Source organism: Diorhabda carinulata, chromosome 3, assembly GCF_026250575.1.
Source record: "Diorhabda carinulata isolate Delta chromosome 3, icDioCari1.1, whole genome shotgun sequence".
Classification (NCBI taxonomy): Eukaryota; Metazoa; Arthropoda; class Insecta; order Coleoptera; family Chrysomelidae; genus Diorhabda; species Diorhabda carinulata.
The window spans coordinates 27,284,976-27,301,628 of NC_079462.1; the positions used below are offsets into that span (position 1 = coordinate 27,284,976).

Below are 16,653 nucleotides of genomic sequence, written 5' to 3' on the forward strand. Positions count from 1 at the left end.
AATAGACAGGAAGTTATTTCTTGGGGACCTCTGCATGCTATATTATCATCCTAAGTAGTATGTCCAGAGTTGACGCTTGTAATAACATATTCCTGTGCTAATAACAGGGGTTGAAAGTCTTTTTTTAAGCCTTCTGTTGCAGTATTTGCCTTGAGCGAATGCAAGTTTATTTCTTGTTCAAGTCTTGATGTTTTTTCACCTTTATCAGTCGCTTTTTATTTTAATATTAAATGCATCACACTTTTTGTGAGTCTGTTACAGGGAAATGAAAACTCAGGTTAAACTCTTTCAGCGTAAAGAGAATACAAAATACTCAAATTCAAATTTGGCGGTTTATTGTCTTATGAATGGAGTAATGTGCTTCATAGGCAGGAATAGAATTTATAAAGTCTTTTATTTAAGAGCACAAGCAGAATTATTTTTACAAATAATATAGTATTCATATACTTAGTCACACATGAAAGTTATTTCATTTCAAAAAAAGAAAACAAAACCTTCCGATATCTAACCTCAAGCTTCAAATGTTACTTTCAACCTATCTGCCAAATTACAGAGATGCTAATGTGAAAAAATGGCTTAACCAGGTTACGCCGCTTTTGCGTTTTGTCACAAGATGTTACTGCTATGGAAAAAGATATTTACTGGCGCCATCTCTTAGTTACATGAGAAACTGAGATTAGGCCATTATTGTATCGAAATATTGACAATACTGAATTAGTTTATGTACTGAACTTCAATATAGAGAAATTTTTGGTTAGGCCACTTTTGCTCTGACGGCCTCAATTTATAAATGGGATAATTTCATGCATTCAAAGTTCTCATGTTCATAGATATTGTTACATAAAGTTTGATATTTCGGATTAGTTTTCTCAGATATTTGATCAAACTTGTTTGAAACAATCTTGAGATTCGCTAATCGGTTTGTTATATAAGTACTTATAAACACGATAATCTGGACATATCACTTTACACTTTATTTGAAATCTAAAAAAAAAGTTGGTCATGCAGAAACTATTATTTTCTAGTAATTAGCTAAAAAATCCGCTATTTACTAATGTTAAAATTTAATGCCATACATACTAACACACAAAGTTTCGTTCAAATTTTTTGTAATTGAGTAATTGAACATAGTTATACCAGATTATTTGGTCGTTTATTTTCCTTTTCTCGAAATCACCGTATACATCAAACGTCCTTTCTGTACCGACCATGTGATCAAATTTAACCCAGATTTGACAACAACCCAACTTTTTCATGTATTACAATACAAACCTATATTATCGCCTTCAAAACAGGTCTTTTAGAGCTAATACAATAACCCTAAATCCAATTTTCCATACACTTGTGGCTGCTATGGGCTTCATTACTTTTTACGGACTCAATGAAATCATTGAGCGTTCCTAGAAGCGAACGAAGTCAAATATGGCGAATAAGGTGGTTGATCAATGACTCTCGTTTCGTATTTTGCCCAAAAATAAGTCATCATAAACAATCATGCTTAAATGTGACGACGTATTGTTGTGGTGGAAAATCCATAAATTTTCTGCTAACCAATCTGTTCTTTCACGACGAATTGCTGCAACAACGCATCATAACGGTCGTTTTGGACCAAATTCATGGTGTACCTCGCTAATCAAAAATAAGAACATCACCTTGACTTCCAATCGACCTTGGAATGATTCTTTCGGTTTTGAGCGTCATTTGCAAAATGGTTTGGCAGATTCAAGGTCATATTCATAACCCCCTCGTCTCTCACGAGTAATGATTCGTTTGATTAAAATAGACTTAGCTAGTTTGTTAATTATTCCTATTCTCATCGTTATCTTTACAATAAAGTTTTGATGGTAAGAGTCTAGCATTGACACGCTTCAAACTCAAAACCAAGGTATATTGATTCGATCCATGAGAGATGTCGAAAATCTCTACTATCTCTCGGATGTCGACACTACGATTTCCAAGTATCATTTCCTCAAAACTTAACAATAAATATTGTGTCCCAAAATATGTGACAAATGATGGCATGGTTATAAAAGATGTATTATTTTTACATAAGATTATTTATTTATGTTTTTTTATTACAAATTTCCAATGATATGAATGATGTCTCTCAAAAAAGGAAGATTTTATGTTTTAAACTAAATTTTAGAAATTAAAGTTCTGTTTGTTAATGCAAATTTGAAAGTGAACAATATATGATTTCAAAATTACAAATCATAATTATAATTAAAATAATGGAATGAAAATTTGCCCCAAATTTTATGTGAATAAATAAAAGAATAACCCATCCAGAACAAACTATATACATGCATTGAAATTTTAACGTTTTTAAATTCAGCAGCAAAGAAATCATAATTTTTATTACTGCAAAGAATCCTGTCACTATTGCATTATATGTAGTACTTTAAGTTGGAACAATTGAATAAAAATTAAAATACACAAAACAAAAGTAAAAATCCGTATATCCGTCAGAAAACTAAATGGAAATAAGATTAATGGTACATAGATAGCCTCAAAACTGTTTGTTTTACGAAATTTTGAGAATTTTAATGATAATAATAATAATAAATAGAAATCGCTATGAATTTATTTTAAACCACTATCAAATACTCTGATAGAGGAACAATTTCAAATTTCAGTTATTACTGTATAATGATCACATTCAAATTCCATAAAATAACAAGAATATGGAGTTGTCTCCATCTTAAACGCTACACAATGTTTATATAATTGCTTCTGAACTCTGCTTAGATAAAATTTAAAAAGTAATTTTACACAGAAAGATAATTCAATTCTTAGTTGGAATTAATCCGAAAGCGTATATTAAGGTACATTTCGTAATTTATTTTGAAAAGTTAAAATAAATTTATTTCGATCCCTCACTCACCTAAAAAGACACCGTTCTCTTTCCACTCCAACAACTTCTAAAACTTTAAAAGTTGGTTATGGTACTCTAGAGAGACTTTACAACTAGTGGGTTAAGGGATTCGCCCTTCGACTTATACGCCAACTCTATTGGAAATGAGAGTTTATATTTTATGGAAAGTAAATATTTGAAAACTTCTTTTGTCAAACTTATGTAGAGTTTAAGTGGTATGTGAAATGTTTTCTGAGTGGGATTAGTCACGAGCGTGCATAATTCGAATTTTATAATACAATACTCTTAATACGAATATTTTGGTGCAAGTATTTCCAATTTATATTAACAACATGTTTACACAAATGTAAATTAATTAATTATAAATCGACTATTCCAGCTTAGTAACCAACCTTTAGAATTTAGATATACGTTGTAACCTTTCAGACAACCATCGTAGTGCAATACATTTCCTCTTCATGTTTATTGAGAATATGTCATGATTTATAAACTGAATTTATGGATTATGGATTACTAGGTCAATCAAGCACTTTTTAATTACTTTCCTGGAGGAGAGTGTGGACCAATCTTCAATTTTGACAAGAGGCCAAGTCGTGTTGAAATATTTCATGGATGGAATATTCCTACAGCGTAACTATTCAATGTATTTGAGAGAGTCGTTATGCCTTGAATATGAACTAAGTTTCCAGTGCCATTTTTTGTGACAAAATATCTATTTAGAAGGGTGTCAAACAGTCTACACGTCTGGTTTCTTATTATCAAAATTCTAGCAGGTTTTTTTTGTAACACTTGATTTTTCTATACCAACTGCCATATCTACGGTCTCTAACTATTTAACAGTTAAAGACGCGTGTAAATTAAGAGCAATTTGTTTAGCACGGTTCTTAGGAGAAATATGTTTTGAATAAGCAACAGTAACACGTGTTAAGAGGAGCATGATATTATAATACTCTAAAACCGGACAAAGCAGTTTTTATATTTACAGTTAACTATCAGAAATAATAGTTTTGAGGCGGTGCAGGATATCACTAGCATTGCAACCTGACACAGGCAAGAAAAACATCGAAAGAATAACTACGCTAAGAAAAATTCATCAATATTATTAGATAAAATTCGATTATAATGGTTTTGAGTTGGATGAGAATTAAGAATATGAGTACAACGTAACTAAATCCAATATGTAAGAAAAGACAATTGTTTATACAGATGAAATGTTCACTCTAGTGTCACTAACGATAAAAGTGGAGTGACGAAAAAAAATTTAGTAGTTTAAAGCCCATTAGTGAAGGTCTTTGTATGTTTACAGGTGAAAGCGTTGGTTGGTTATCTAGGGACTACCATAAGCTAAACTATGAACATTTTGAATAATGGGTGAAAGGAAAACTTATTCCAAATATATTTATAGGTAGTTTTTTTGTGTTGGAAGGAAATACTGATGAAATATTATTTCATAATTATGTAATTAACTTGGCGTTCGATAAAAACTGTATACTATGGCATAAAAGAAATTATACATGTGATCAATTATGATCTGGACTGACAAAAAATAACTTAACTTATTTGATGAGAAATCTTTATTATCGCCTTTAATTCATGCAAATTTTCAATATAATTTTTCATACACTCGTTGGCTGTTAATGGCTAAAGCAAATTACTTTTTGTGGTTTCATTCTTTTGCTTCTTCCACTCGCAGTTGTTTTTGTGAAAGATTTAGGTCTTTTAATACAAGTCTAGCATTGACACGAAATCCAAAACATTAACCAAAATATGTCAAGTTGATCCATAATAGATGGGATAAAGTCAAGTAAAACTGTATACAATCCGCTGACAATAAAACACTGATTAAGATATGACGCTTGAACAAGAACATCAAAAAGGATGTCCCAATCTAGGGGAAAAAATTACCGAAAAAGTTTATGCGGGCAATTTAAATACATCATTTGATCAGACCATGTATTATTTAATATAATCTCCTTGAACTTAAACGTATTTGTTTCATAAATGTTCTAATTTATGGATTCTTCCTTCACGGTACGTTATTATAAGGCCTAAAGTGAATATATATTTTCCGTATATAGTAGAGTATACTCACATTTCTGAAGTCAATTAGTTGAGTGACAAGCGTGCCGTCGGATCTCTGGAATTCCAACGTGATGGTGTCGTCGGTGACGTTCGCCGATATGTTTTCCTGGACGACGTCTCCACCCTGGAATATAATAAATTGTTAATTTTGAAACACGAATGCCTTTCGTTTTTTCTATCTTAGTTTAGTTTGTCACAGAAATATAAAAGATACTTTTAGTCGACAAGAAAATAGATAGTTGTCTTCAAGGTCTATATTTGCAATTGTATCGAATTATATATTATCATTTATTACTTTTTAATTAAAAACCTCTGGACATTGAATGTAATTAGAATTGATCATGTTTTTCAGAGGTTTTGTTATACGATATACATAAATAGATATGGACATGTTTATGTTAAAAATCGTTAGTAAATCAATGCTCTGTGGTTTACCGTGCCTAAGTAAGATGTTACCAACAGCTGTATACGATAAATAACCGTTCAAAAACCTTCCAGAATGGCGTAGGTGTAGACAAACGATATGATGTGAATGTAGCATTTTTAGATAATTTGTGTGTAGTAATAAAAAATGTAATATAATTTTTGACACAAGCAGTTCATTGTTGAAAATTTCAACGAATTGCTTCCACCTTTATTTCAGCGAACACTTTATCATATACACGTATTAATTTCCTTTACCCTCCATAGTTTCGTGATATGATGCAATACCTCTGTTCTTTATAAATTGTGATTATTTATTCTTTTGTATATAGAGTGGGCAAAGTCTCGAACTTTTACTATTTCATATGAGCATGTAGTGAGTGAATGTAACAAAAATTGTTTGCTTGCATTCAAAACTTCAGAACGTCACAGTGTTTCAAGGCTAAAATCTCACTAATGAAGCACACTAAGAAAAAACGTACTACTAACTATTGCAGTGGATTGTCATACAAGTGATCAGAACGATTTTAAGTTGAACATTGGTCAGGTGCGGTTCCAATAATTCTTAAAAAGAATGGGATGTATCTCTTAACATATCCAACTCCATTAAGTATTACATAACCGTGATTTTAAAAGTAATGTGAATGAGCCTAATGTAAAATTAATTGCCAGAAAAATTTATTTGATTTTATCCTTTTTAAAGTTACATGAAAATAGATGTGAAAACCGACTTAGTTTTCTCATTATGTAACTTCTAATTCTAACCTAACCTAACCTAACCTGCAAGTGTATCGAACTTCTACTTAATTCTACTTAATATGGGGGACAAATTTGGTATTTATAATATGGTACTCCTTTCCTCACTCCGTCTTTACAAAATTATCACAATACCAAATTTTATTCATCTATATTAAAATGCTTGACAAACTTCCAGTAATATAACTTGAAATTCTATTTGTGCTATAAAATTCATTTAAAACAAAAATGTTTATGAACCACGATGCAAGTGGATTTATATGCATTCAACTAAATATTTGTGGATAAACGTATAAAAACTTATGAAGTCATCTAGAATTTTACTTAATGATAGTTTTTGATATCACTTGAAATATTTTATATATTTTCTAGTAAGATTGTTGCACCTTGTATGTCACTTAGGAACTTCGTTGAAACGTGGAAGTTTAAATTGGGCAAATAAAATTTAACAAGCGCATGTGTGAGATGAGTCGTAAAATTTTCTTTGAAATCTGATGCTGATGCGGTTTCTAATCTCAGCAAAGATCCAGTGTTTTACATGATAACAACTTCGAAATTGTACATTCAGATTATGTTATATACATCACGTTCTTAGTAAGTTTTCATTTCAAGGAACAAAAGAAACAAAAACTGTAAATTCTTTGAACGAATTAAAAAATAAATTATGTTTGTTAAGACATGGTGCTAACACGTCGACTGATAGGTAAATGTATTGAGCTCGTTTTTTTTTCCAATTTGAACAGCAGATTAAGAAATTCCAACACACATAAAGGACTTACAAAAATTGAGCATTTTATAAATGATAAAATAGTACTATGCATTGTTTTATAACTATAAGTAAGACTTGGATCTACCACCATGATCTTGTGTAAACAAAAGAGCCTAAGTAGCAGTGCGAGTCCAGTACTGTTTCAAAGCATGAAGATGTCCAGAAATCGGGAAAGACGGTATTAGCTTTATTAGGATAAAAAAAATGTATTACCTCCAAACTGTACCATGTTTTGGATGAATTGGATGTGGGAAAAGACCTGATTCACACAAAAAAAAAATACATTTTATCATAATGATAATGCACCACATTTCAAACTTCTAAGACTCTGGTGGAAATCATTGAATTAAATAACGAAATATTGCGACAGTAACCCTATTTACCAGACTCGCCTTCCTCGGACTTTTTCTGGCTGTTAGCATCAAAAAATTATATTGAAGAAACCAAAGTGGGGTTACGAAAAAATTAACCTAAAAGTGGTATTATGAATACCGAAGATGCTGAAATAAAAGTGCATAATACATGCGATAACGAATTGCGTGAATATTTCAACTCATCGGGAATGCAAGCTTCTGCATGCATATGCTTAATTCTAATCAAAAGATCTTGGACTTAGATACCCCAGAAATAAGAATATACAATGGACCCCCACGAAAGTGAAAGCAGTTTTTTCGATCAAAATTTGTCACCGTATTTTGGCAATCCAAATTATGCTGATTTCATGATACGTTTGTTGAAGAAAAGTTTTGCTCTTTGATAATAATCTCCCTTTTAATACGTTGCTTTAAATTGTGTTAAAATTTATTGCCTCATATGCCATTTTTATGTTCGAAAGGTCAAGAAAAATGTTTGGCGGAAACCGATTTCAGACAAATGGAGAGATGAATTGCCGAAAAATTATTTTTTTGATAATTTGAAGTTTGTAGAGCATAAAGAAGAGTATGTTCAAAAATCAAATATAAAACTCGCTCTCATATGTTGTAGAAAGATTAGAAGAATTTTGATCTCTGTAAATAAGTACGTAAAAAATTAATAAAAATGATAATTTCAACTGGTGTACCGTTAAATCTCTAATCTCATTTTTTTTAATGGATTGTACTGGTTTTGTTAGGAGAAATAAAACGATTTGAATGACATGTGGAAATTGCGTTGATTCCAGAATTTTTTATTCATTTACTAAATGTGATGTTTATCCAATCTATGTACTCATTTCAATAGTCAATTAATAATAATTAATTATCATCAGAAAATAAATAGTAAAAGCGAACAGAGCTAAAAACTAAATTAGTCAGCTATTTCATTTAAAGAGAATATCAATAGAAAAAATCACATTTATTAGTACTGGAAACAAAGCCAAATATAGATAAAAGGTTTTGTAACAAACTGAAATTTGGCGCACACTTCTGGATAAGATGCATTTTTTGAAAAAAAACATTCACCCAGGAAGAGGTAACGGAAACCAGAAAAAAATTTAATATAAAAATATAATATAAAAAAAATAGTTATTGATCATACTTTGAATATAGGATTAATTAGACAGAAATTGCTTTTATATAATGAAACTTTGTTGCAAAGATAAACAAGCATTGTTTTTCAAAAACCTTCACTTTATGTTCCAATCAAATTTTTTTGCGAATGCGACCTAGGAACTGGCTCTTTTTAAGTAATTTTTCTGATAACGTGATTATAAATAAAATAATTAGAATACAATCAGGAATTCATACCATTTAGGTATCTTCAAACAAGCAAGGCATTTTGGCGAAATCCTATCTTTCTTCACAATATAAAGTTATCTCAAAAAGTTAACCCACTCATCCTTATTCAAAACTAAAGAAATGTTGGTGTTTTGAAAAATATTTGATAGAAGAATAAATTGGAAATATATAACGTACTTTTATGGTGAGACGGAAAAATAAGGAAGCATCTTACATCTTGGCTTTCAAAGACGTTTTGTTACGCAAAAAGGTCAATAGATCATTTTTATATAAAATTTAATAAGCTTCCATTTAATTCCTTTCCAAGTGTATCGGTATTAGAAATATAATAATCAATAAATGCATTTTATAATTTTAAACTCAAACTTTTTTTGCCTCCTGTCATCCTTTTGCGGAAAACAATTTTTCTCCCAAAATGCATTTTATCTTAACCTAACCAAAATCTTATTTTTTTTTGTACTATACTTAAAGAATACACAATAATAAATGTTGTCAAATTGTTAGATTTGGTATTGAGAACAAAACATTTTTCAGCTTTTCGCTAGCGTATTTGTTATACAAACAATTCAACCACCCTTTGCATATTCTAGGATAAAGTGACAAAACATTTTTATCACGTTTATATTTATCAAAGAGCGTTTAATGTTGAATTACTTCAAATATTCTATCGTCTACGTTCATTCTGTGTGCATATCCTCTTTAATTATTGCAATAATTACAACGAGTTCCCTTTGTTTCGAATTTGAATCATTCTCTACTGATGTGAATCATTACCCATTGTGAAGCTCTATTGTAAACTGATAATGGCACAATTTCATGCATATAGTCATACTCAATTTCAAAATGAGTTTCGTTCAGCTGCTCGTAAAAAATTAATTTTTTGTTTAGTTCGACATGGATTGGTTTTTATTTTTGGCAATATCACGATTTGTATGTAATTGAATGGAATGTTCATTGGTGAGAATTTATGACATATTTCGAATAGATTCAGATTTATAAAACAAGTATTTTCAATTAAAAATTATAACAAACTATTTATCCAAAAAATGTGAATTCTGAATAAGTTACTTTGAGGTGTCCAAATCATTCCTTGGGTAAGGGTAAAAATTTTTTAATGAATTTTAGAAAAAATTTCACGCTATTATTGGTATTAACAAACTTTTGATATCTAGAGCTTAAAGGGTGATAATTTCGGCTTTAAAAAATCGCAACTCACTGAAAAATTTCTCCATATAAAAAGTTCGAATACGTTCAAAAATAATTAATTTCAATTTGGAAAATTTTTTTTCAATTGTTTATACCAATTAAATTTTTCCAATTCTGTTTTCAACCACTCCTCTGCTCTTTGTATTTTTATTTCATATAGAGAGTTTTATTGTATAATTAAAAAATGGTGGAAAACATTTTGAACTTTTTTGCTGCACGTAAAATCAAGTTAGAATTTTTTGTAGCTGTAATTATTATTTCTCTCTAGCTCTAGCTACCCTTACTTTCTAAATATTAGTAATGGTAAAACAAATTTTTTCATCCCTACCCAGACGATAATTCCAAAAAATTTTTTATAAATTTATTTTCGAAATATCTTTAATTAACAATTTAATTTGAGGATCTATTTTCTTGGTCTATGAATTTGCCATCGTTTTTAACATACAAAAGAAATATTCCATTAAGATATTTCGTCATTGGAAATCAACAAGTTATATTTAATCTCAAATCAATTCTATCATATCGATAATTGATCTAATTACTTCGATCCTAGTCCTAGATAACAAGTTTTTGTTTGAGTTCGCCCATGGAAGTTAGAAACCAATTGATCTATAGAGAGAAGTCTGAGTATGGTTAATTTATTATAAGTTTTCGACTTGAAAATGGTTAAGTAATCAATTTTAGATATAGTTTCATATATTATTAAGAAATTTAATTATTTACGATACAACTTCTGTTATGCTTACAAGAAATACTTATTATAATAAATGTAGTTTGTATATTTGACCTATCAATCCGATATGGCATAAAAATTATAACCATTTATATCTTAAACTAAAACATTGTTAGGGCATTAAATTTAGACAGAACAGGGTATCTAACAAAAAATGTATGAACATTTTTTAAACTCTTTTAGTTTTTGATATGTGTTTTAAAGGTTTTCAAATGGGCTCATTCTTAAGATATGTGGATTGATGTTACTGTTAGTTTTTTACGTTAGCGAAAATTTATTATCACCGCTAGTTGAAGTGAAATTTTTTATATGTGGTTGTAATTCTAAAAGATGGAAAGTTAGTTTAACCCCTAATTTAGAAGAGGTTATGTTATCTTTACTTTTCTTACTTTCATGAACGTAATATCTAATTTAAAAAATATTTATGGAAAAATTTCTAATTTAAAAATATTCCTTCAACGTAGACACAGAAAAGAATTAGTTCGCTTAAAGCAATTAAGTGACCATGAAAAAAAAAACATTTTTTGATAATACATTTTAATATAGATGAAATTTGAAGTGAGTTTTTAGAGGGTGACAACTTCTTAATTATATTGTTATTTTCCACCAAGTTTTTCAAGTCATCTAACATATTGAGCGAACAGTTTTTTCGATCAAAATTTGTCACCGTATTTTGGCAATCCAAAAGTATAATCTTCGTTGATTCTTTAAAAACTGGATAACAGCAACTGACTAATATTATACTGATTTGATGATACGTTTTGATGCCGATCTCTAACGCATTTGTTGAAGAAAAGTTTTGCTCTTTGATAATAATCTCCCTTTTAATACATTGTTTTAAATTGTGTTAAAATTTATTGCCACATATGCCATTTTTATGTTCCAAAGAAAATTTATTACCACCGCTAGTTGAAGTGAAATTTTTTATATGTGGTTGTAATTCTAAAAGATGGAAAGTTAGTTTAACCCCTAATTTAGAAGAGGTTATGTTATCGTTACTTTTCTCACTTTCATGAACGTAATATTTAATTTAAAAAATATTTATGGAAAAATTTTTAATTTCAAAATATTCCTTCAACGTAGACACAAAAAAGAATTACTTCGCTTAAAGCAATCACCATGAAAAAAACATTTTTGGATAATACATTTTACTATAGATAAAATTTGAAGTGAGTTTTTAGAGGGTGATAACTTCTTAATTATATTGTTAGTTTCCACCAAGTTTTTCAAAAAGAGGATTGGACGTATCGGAAAAAAGTAATTAGATGAAATAAGATGTAGTGAGGATGAAGTGTGGGAACGAGATTGTTTATAAAGTTCGAGTATCTTAATAATGGCAACACATTCCATTATAATTTCGAAATATATTTGAAATGGAGAAACTATTGAATTCAGTGTAAGCATAAGATTAGTTTGGTTGATACATAATCCGCTTCGGGCGATGATTCCTCAAGATTGAAGTTTCTCAACAACGTAGTATCTGGAAAACTTATTACAGCCAGATATTCAAATTCGTAACAATCCATTTCGAAGTTTAAGTTTAGTTCTTCTCTTATTCAACTGTACACAAGTATTCTAGAGTTTATCAGCCTCCTTTAATATTGTCAGAATAGAGATGAGAGATAATTTGGAGTGACATTACTCCCTACAAGGTAATTAGTTCTCTGTATTGTTGAGAAATACCGAATGAGCCTAGGGTGATACGATAAAATGGTTCAATTTGAATATTCAATTTATTCTAAAAATGATGGAAGCTGCAATAAGATACTTCTCAGTATATTTTCAAGAGATAAATATGGATATTAATAATTTTCAGTCTAGTCAAGATAGATTTACTTTGGTCTATAAGGTAAAACAAATGAAATGAACTTTGGGTTTATAGGTATAAAAAAACCATTGAAGTTATTTATTCAAAGCATTTCATTGTGAAAGTAACAAAAACATTAATTTCGATAATATCGCACCCCCGGAAATCAATGACCTAAGTGCAATTTTTCGAAAACATACATCTAGTTCACATCTAGGTCTTTGTGGAAACAACGCGAACGATTGACGTGCATATGCGAAAAGTTACATTGCCAGGAAGGTAAATAAGACAGAGATTTAAATATTATTTTGAAGCAACAAAGACTTAAAAGTATTTTATTTCATTATTACTTGGAATGCATATATTATTATTGTATGTATCAACAAAGTCGCGAATGTATTTTGGGTTATGTTTTTACTAATTTACTGATTATTCTAAAAGTCATAACGACATTATTGTATAATGTGGTTTGATTGTTCAAAACACTGGTTTTTTTCTTGAAAAAGAAACGATATAGAAGTGATTCAACATCATGATTCTCTGTATTGATTGCTAATTTTGTCTCATTGGTCATAGAAATAGAAAATAGTCATCCCAACCATAACAGATAACTACAGTGGGCAGCAAAACTATCGATGAGTGTGTTGTGATTGGGACCTGATTACGTAAAATTTTTTCATAAGTGCCTTATAAGAGTACAGCCTCAAAATTAGTGTGATAATGTACAATTGTACATTCTCTCATTGGAAAGGAAAAGAAGATCAGAAAAGTGTATAAGAAATCAGAAACAAAGCCGAGGGAGTGATCTAGTGAATTGATTATACCAATAATGAAAAAAGGAAATCTTTCCAAATAGCAATTATAAAGGAAATCATCATCAACACCATACATAAAATACTAACAAGGGCTATAAATGAGAGACTGAAAAAATTAGTGGAACCAGAAATAGAAGAGTACCAAAGAGGTTTTTTGTAAGAAGTCAATAGTGCTATTCATATTATAAAACAAGTGATCGAAAATTGCTATAAGCACAAATTTGAGATACAACTGCTATTCATTGGAAGCAGCCGACTATATGAAAAGGAGGATAATTATAACGGGCATGGTACAACTGAAGGTACCATAAAAGTTTTTACGATTGGTGTAAACTGTTTAATTCTAGGGGAAAAGTAATATTGAAAGAATGGCCATCCGAGAAATTTAAAATAAATGCTAGAGAAGAATCTTTCAAAATGCTTCTGGTTACAAATGTAATGTTGGGAGCTTAATAGAAATTTCTTATTACCTTTATGATATTTTCGATAAAAACACTTTTTGTCCACATCCCGTAATTAAATTATCGTAGAACTTTTCGTTTTAGTCTAATTTGTCAAATATAATCTTGAGCTTCATTGCTTGTATATATAATATATGTGGAAACAATCATTATTAAAGACCGTCAAGATAATGAATTGCCTACATGCTAATTGCTTTATATGTTTACTTATTGATTGTGTGTGGACACGTATTCTTGTACCCTCAAGTGCTAGCCGCCCCTGCACCAACCATAAACCATCTATTTTATAGACGTTTCACACAGATGGCACATGGTTGAATCATTTTTTTATCTCAAGTTCAAAGCCCTAGATAGATCTGCTAGCATAATTGATATCTAGTTGGAGAATTTGACACAAAATTGTTTAATTTAATGTTGGTAGACATTGTGCAGTTTGTTTATGTTTATGTTTATGTTTACCTTATGTTTAGACTATTATTATAATTGAAGGATTACTTTCAAAAGCCTTCTTGTCCACATTTTACTTGAGTGCTCTTACAATAACTTAAATATTTCTCCTAACAAGGTTACAACTAATAAATTCTCAAATTTATTTTTTTGTCTTAATATTTCCCAAAATTTCATCTTCTGGGATATATATCTTGAAAATATGCCAGTTGAGAAATATTATAAACAAAAACAAATTTGAAAGTTCTGATGGAGCAGTATGAACTATCTTCAAATAATTCAGATTACGTGAGTTACATCTGAAGTAACAGCTAACGGCATATAATAAATTTGATTCCGCGGGAAAACAGAAGATAATAAAAACTGTATTTTTTTTAATAATTTATTTTTTTTCAAATTCCAAATTCGAAGTTTTAATATATAATTGGAGCAGTCAGTAGGATACGCACGGGTTTCGGAAGTGAACAGTTTCGCATTGTGCCGGAAGTGAAATTCGGTACCTTGGAGTTTTTACACCTTAAAAGTGTATTACGACCTTATAAATTCTTAAACTAGTGACAACGAGAGCAGGGAACCACGAAAAAATACCAGGAGAGCAGAGAGTTCGAGTTGACGAATAATCATTTTCCTTTTTACCTTTCCAAACCCCCCTGTATAAGGATTTTGGTGAAGATAGTTAAATTCTGTTCATTGTGAACAAATTGCTTGTTATAAACACTGATTTTAAATTAGCAAATTCAACTTTAAATATACCTGAGCTGAACTGAGATCTTTTAAAATCTATAAATATAAAATTAAACCGTATGACGGCAACAGTAACACATTAAATAAATTTCTAATTAGGTGTGAAGTCCTTATCAACGATTATTGACAATTTAATGATGCACAATTATCTAAACACATATTTCAATCAGTTCAGGAAAAACTTATAGATAAAGCGGAAATATTAGTGGGTAATCATGCTGAGTTAACAGATTAGCCTAGATTTAAAGAAGCCTCAATTCAATGTATGTAGAAATATTGACTGTTTAGTTAAAGAGCTCACTGGAAGATGCGATGGCCTATCTGAATGAATTTGAAAAATTATACAGCAATCTAAATGACAATAGCTGAGCAACGATTTCCAGATTTAATAGTAATAATCGACAATCCTACTGATTGCGTCAATTACATTTACAAATATATTTTTATTAATGAACGTTAAAACAAAAAATGAATTATTGAAAGAAATACAGTTTTTATTATTATCTTCTGTGTTTCCGCAGAGTCAGCTATTACTTCATATGTAACTTGCGCAATAAATAAAATTTGAATCTGCTAGTATTTTATGAAGGATTCATATTAGTAGTTCAAATTTAGACCCCTAGTCGACGTCAATTTGGTTAGGTAACAAATAACATTGTCGTGATACATTTAAATATAGGTGATTTGTGGCTCCTAAAATCTACCAAAAGTTAATGTTGGCACAGATGTAATTTTTTTGTTTAATATGAAGAGTTTCAAAGAGTGAAAACTACTTCTGTATGTAAGAATAAAATTCTATAATAACTTTATAATAATTCGGCATCGTCTACAATTAAACATTTGGATATTGCAGCTTACGTATTATTTTTTCATTTTATTTAAAATTATATTACCTTATCCACCTTCATCTAACTGCAACACAACAATTTATTATTATTATTTCAAAATTTATATTATTATTGTTTTTTTCGTTATTTGTATAGAAAAAATTTTCATACTCATACTCGCTTTTTGATTCAATCTCAACTTACTTCTTATGTCGTTCTGTTGTTAGCGTAACTCATAGTCCGTAGGGTGAAATCAGTGATGCAAATTTGTTATATTGCACCTTATCGTAATAAGATCTTAATGGTCATATTAGATTTTCAACTGATCTCGAGGGCGTGAGTATGTGTGTGTAGAAACTAACAAATATAATAGGCGTTTTCGTGCTTAATAAGTACACACAAGATTGATTATAATTTTGAACTAAAGCTTGGTTTATGCAGCTGAAATAAAAATAAATTGACAACTATACTTTTTTCGTGGTAATTTTGTTGTTTATCCAGTAAATTAAGGATAATAATTAGCAATTACTGGTATGAGTGTTTTTTGTCATACAAATATTGGAAGCTCCTGACACTGTCTATCAGTGTTCCATCTGGCGGGAATCTTCCCATTTAGTCCTCAAGGAATAAATCCTCCCGCCAAGGAGGTTTTACCGCTGGAATTTTCGTAGGAAAAGATAAGGTAAGACAAGTCATTAGGTTTTAGTTTATTTCAGTATCTGAAGCTGATAACTTGGATATCGAAACGCGCGTCAGACAGTGTAATTGTGATTGTTGGTGTAGTGGTGGTATAGACAGTATGAATATCATCAAAGGTTCCAGCTCAGTTAATACATATATGTGATGTATAGTACATACATCTTCAAAGATAATTTCGTTATTTTGTTTAGGTATCTTTTGTATACTTTATATTTAGATTTTATTTGTATCTTTATTTAGTTATTTGTGTGATTGTTTCTTAGTTTTTTACAAGCTTTTGTCCATAAATTGTGA

General features: G+C 29.9%; 1 protein-coding gene across 1 annotated transcript in view; it reads right to left on the reverse strand.

Moving 5' to 3' along the window:
• Positions 1-16,653, reverse strand: part of LOC130891112 (out at first protein) — a 230,257-nt gene that overhangs the window by 99,868 nt on the left and 113,736 nt on the right. The window contains exon 2 of the mRNA XM_057795674.1: positions 4,968-5,081. Within this exon, the coding sequence (XP_057651657.1) occupies positions 4,968-5,081 (114 nt within the window). The remainder of the gene's footprint in view (positions 1-4,967; positions 5,082-16,653) is intronic.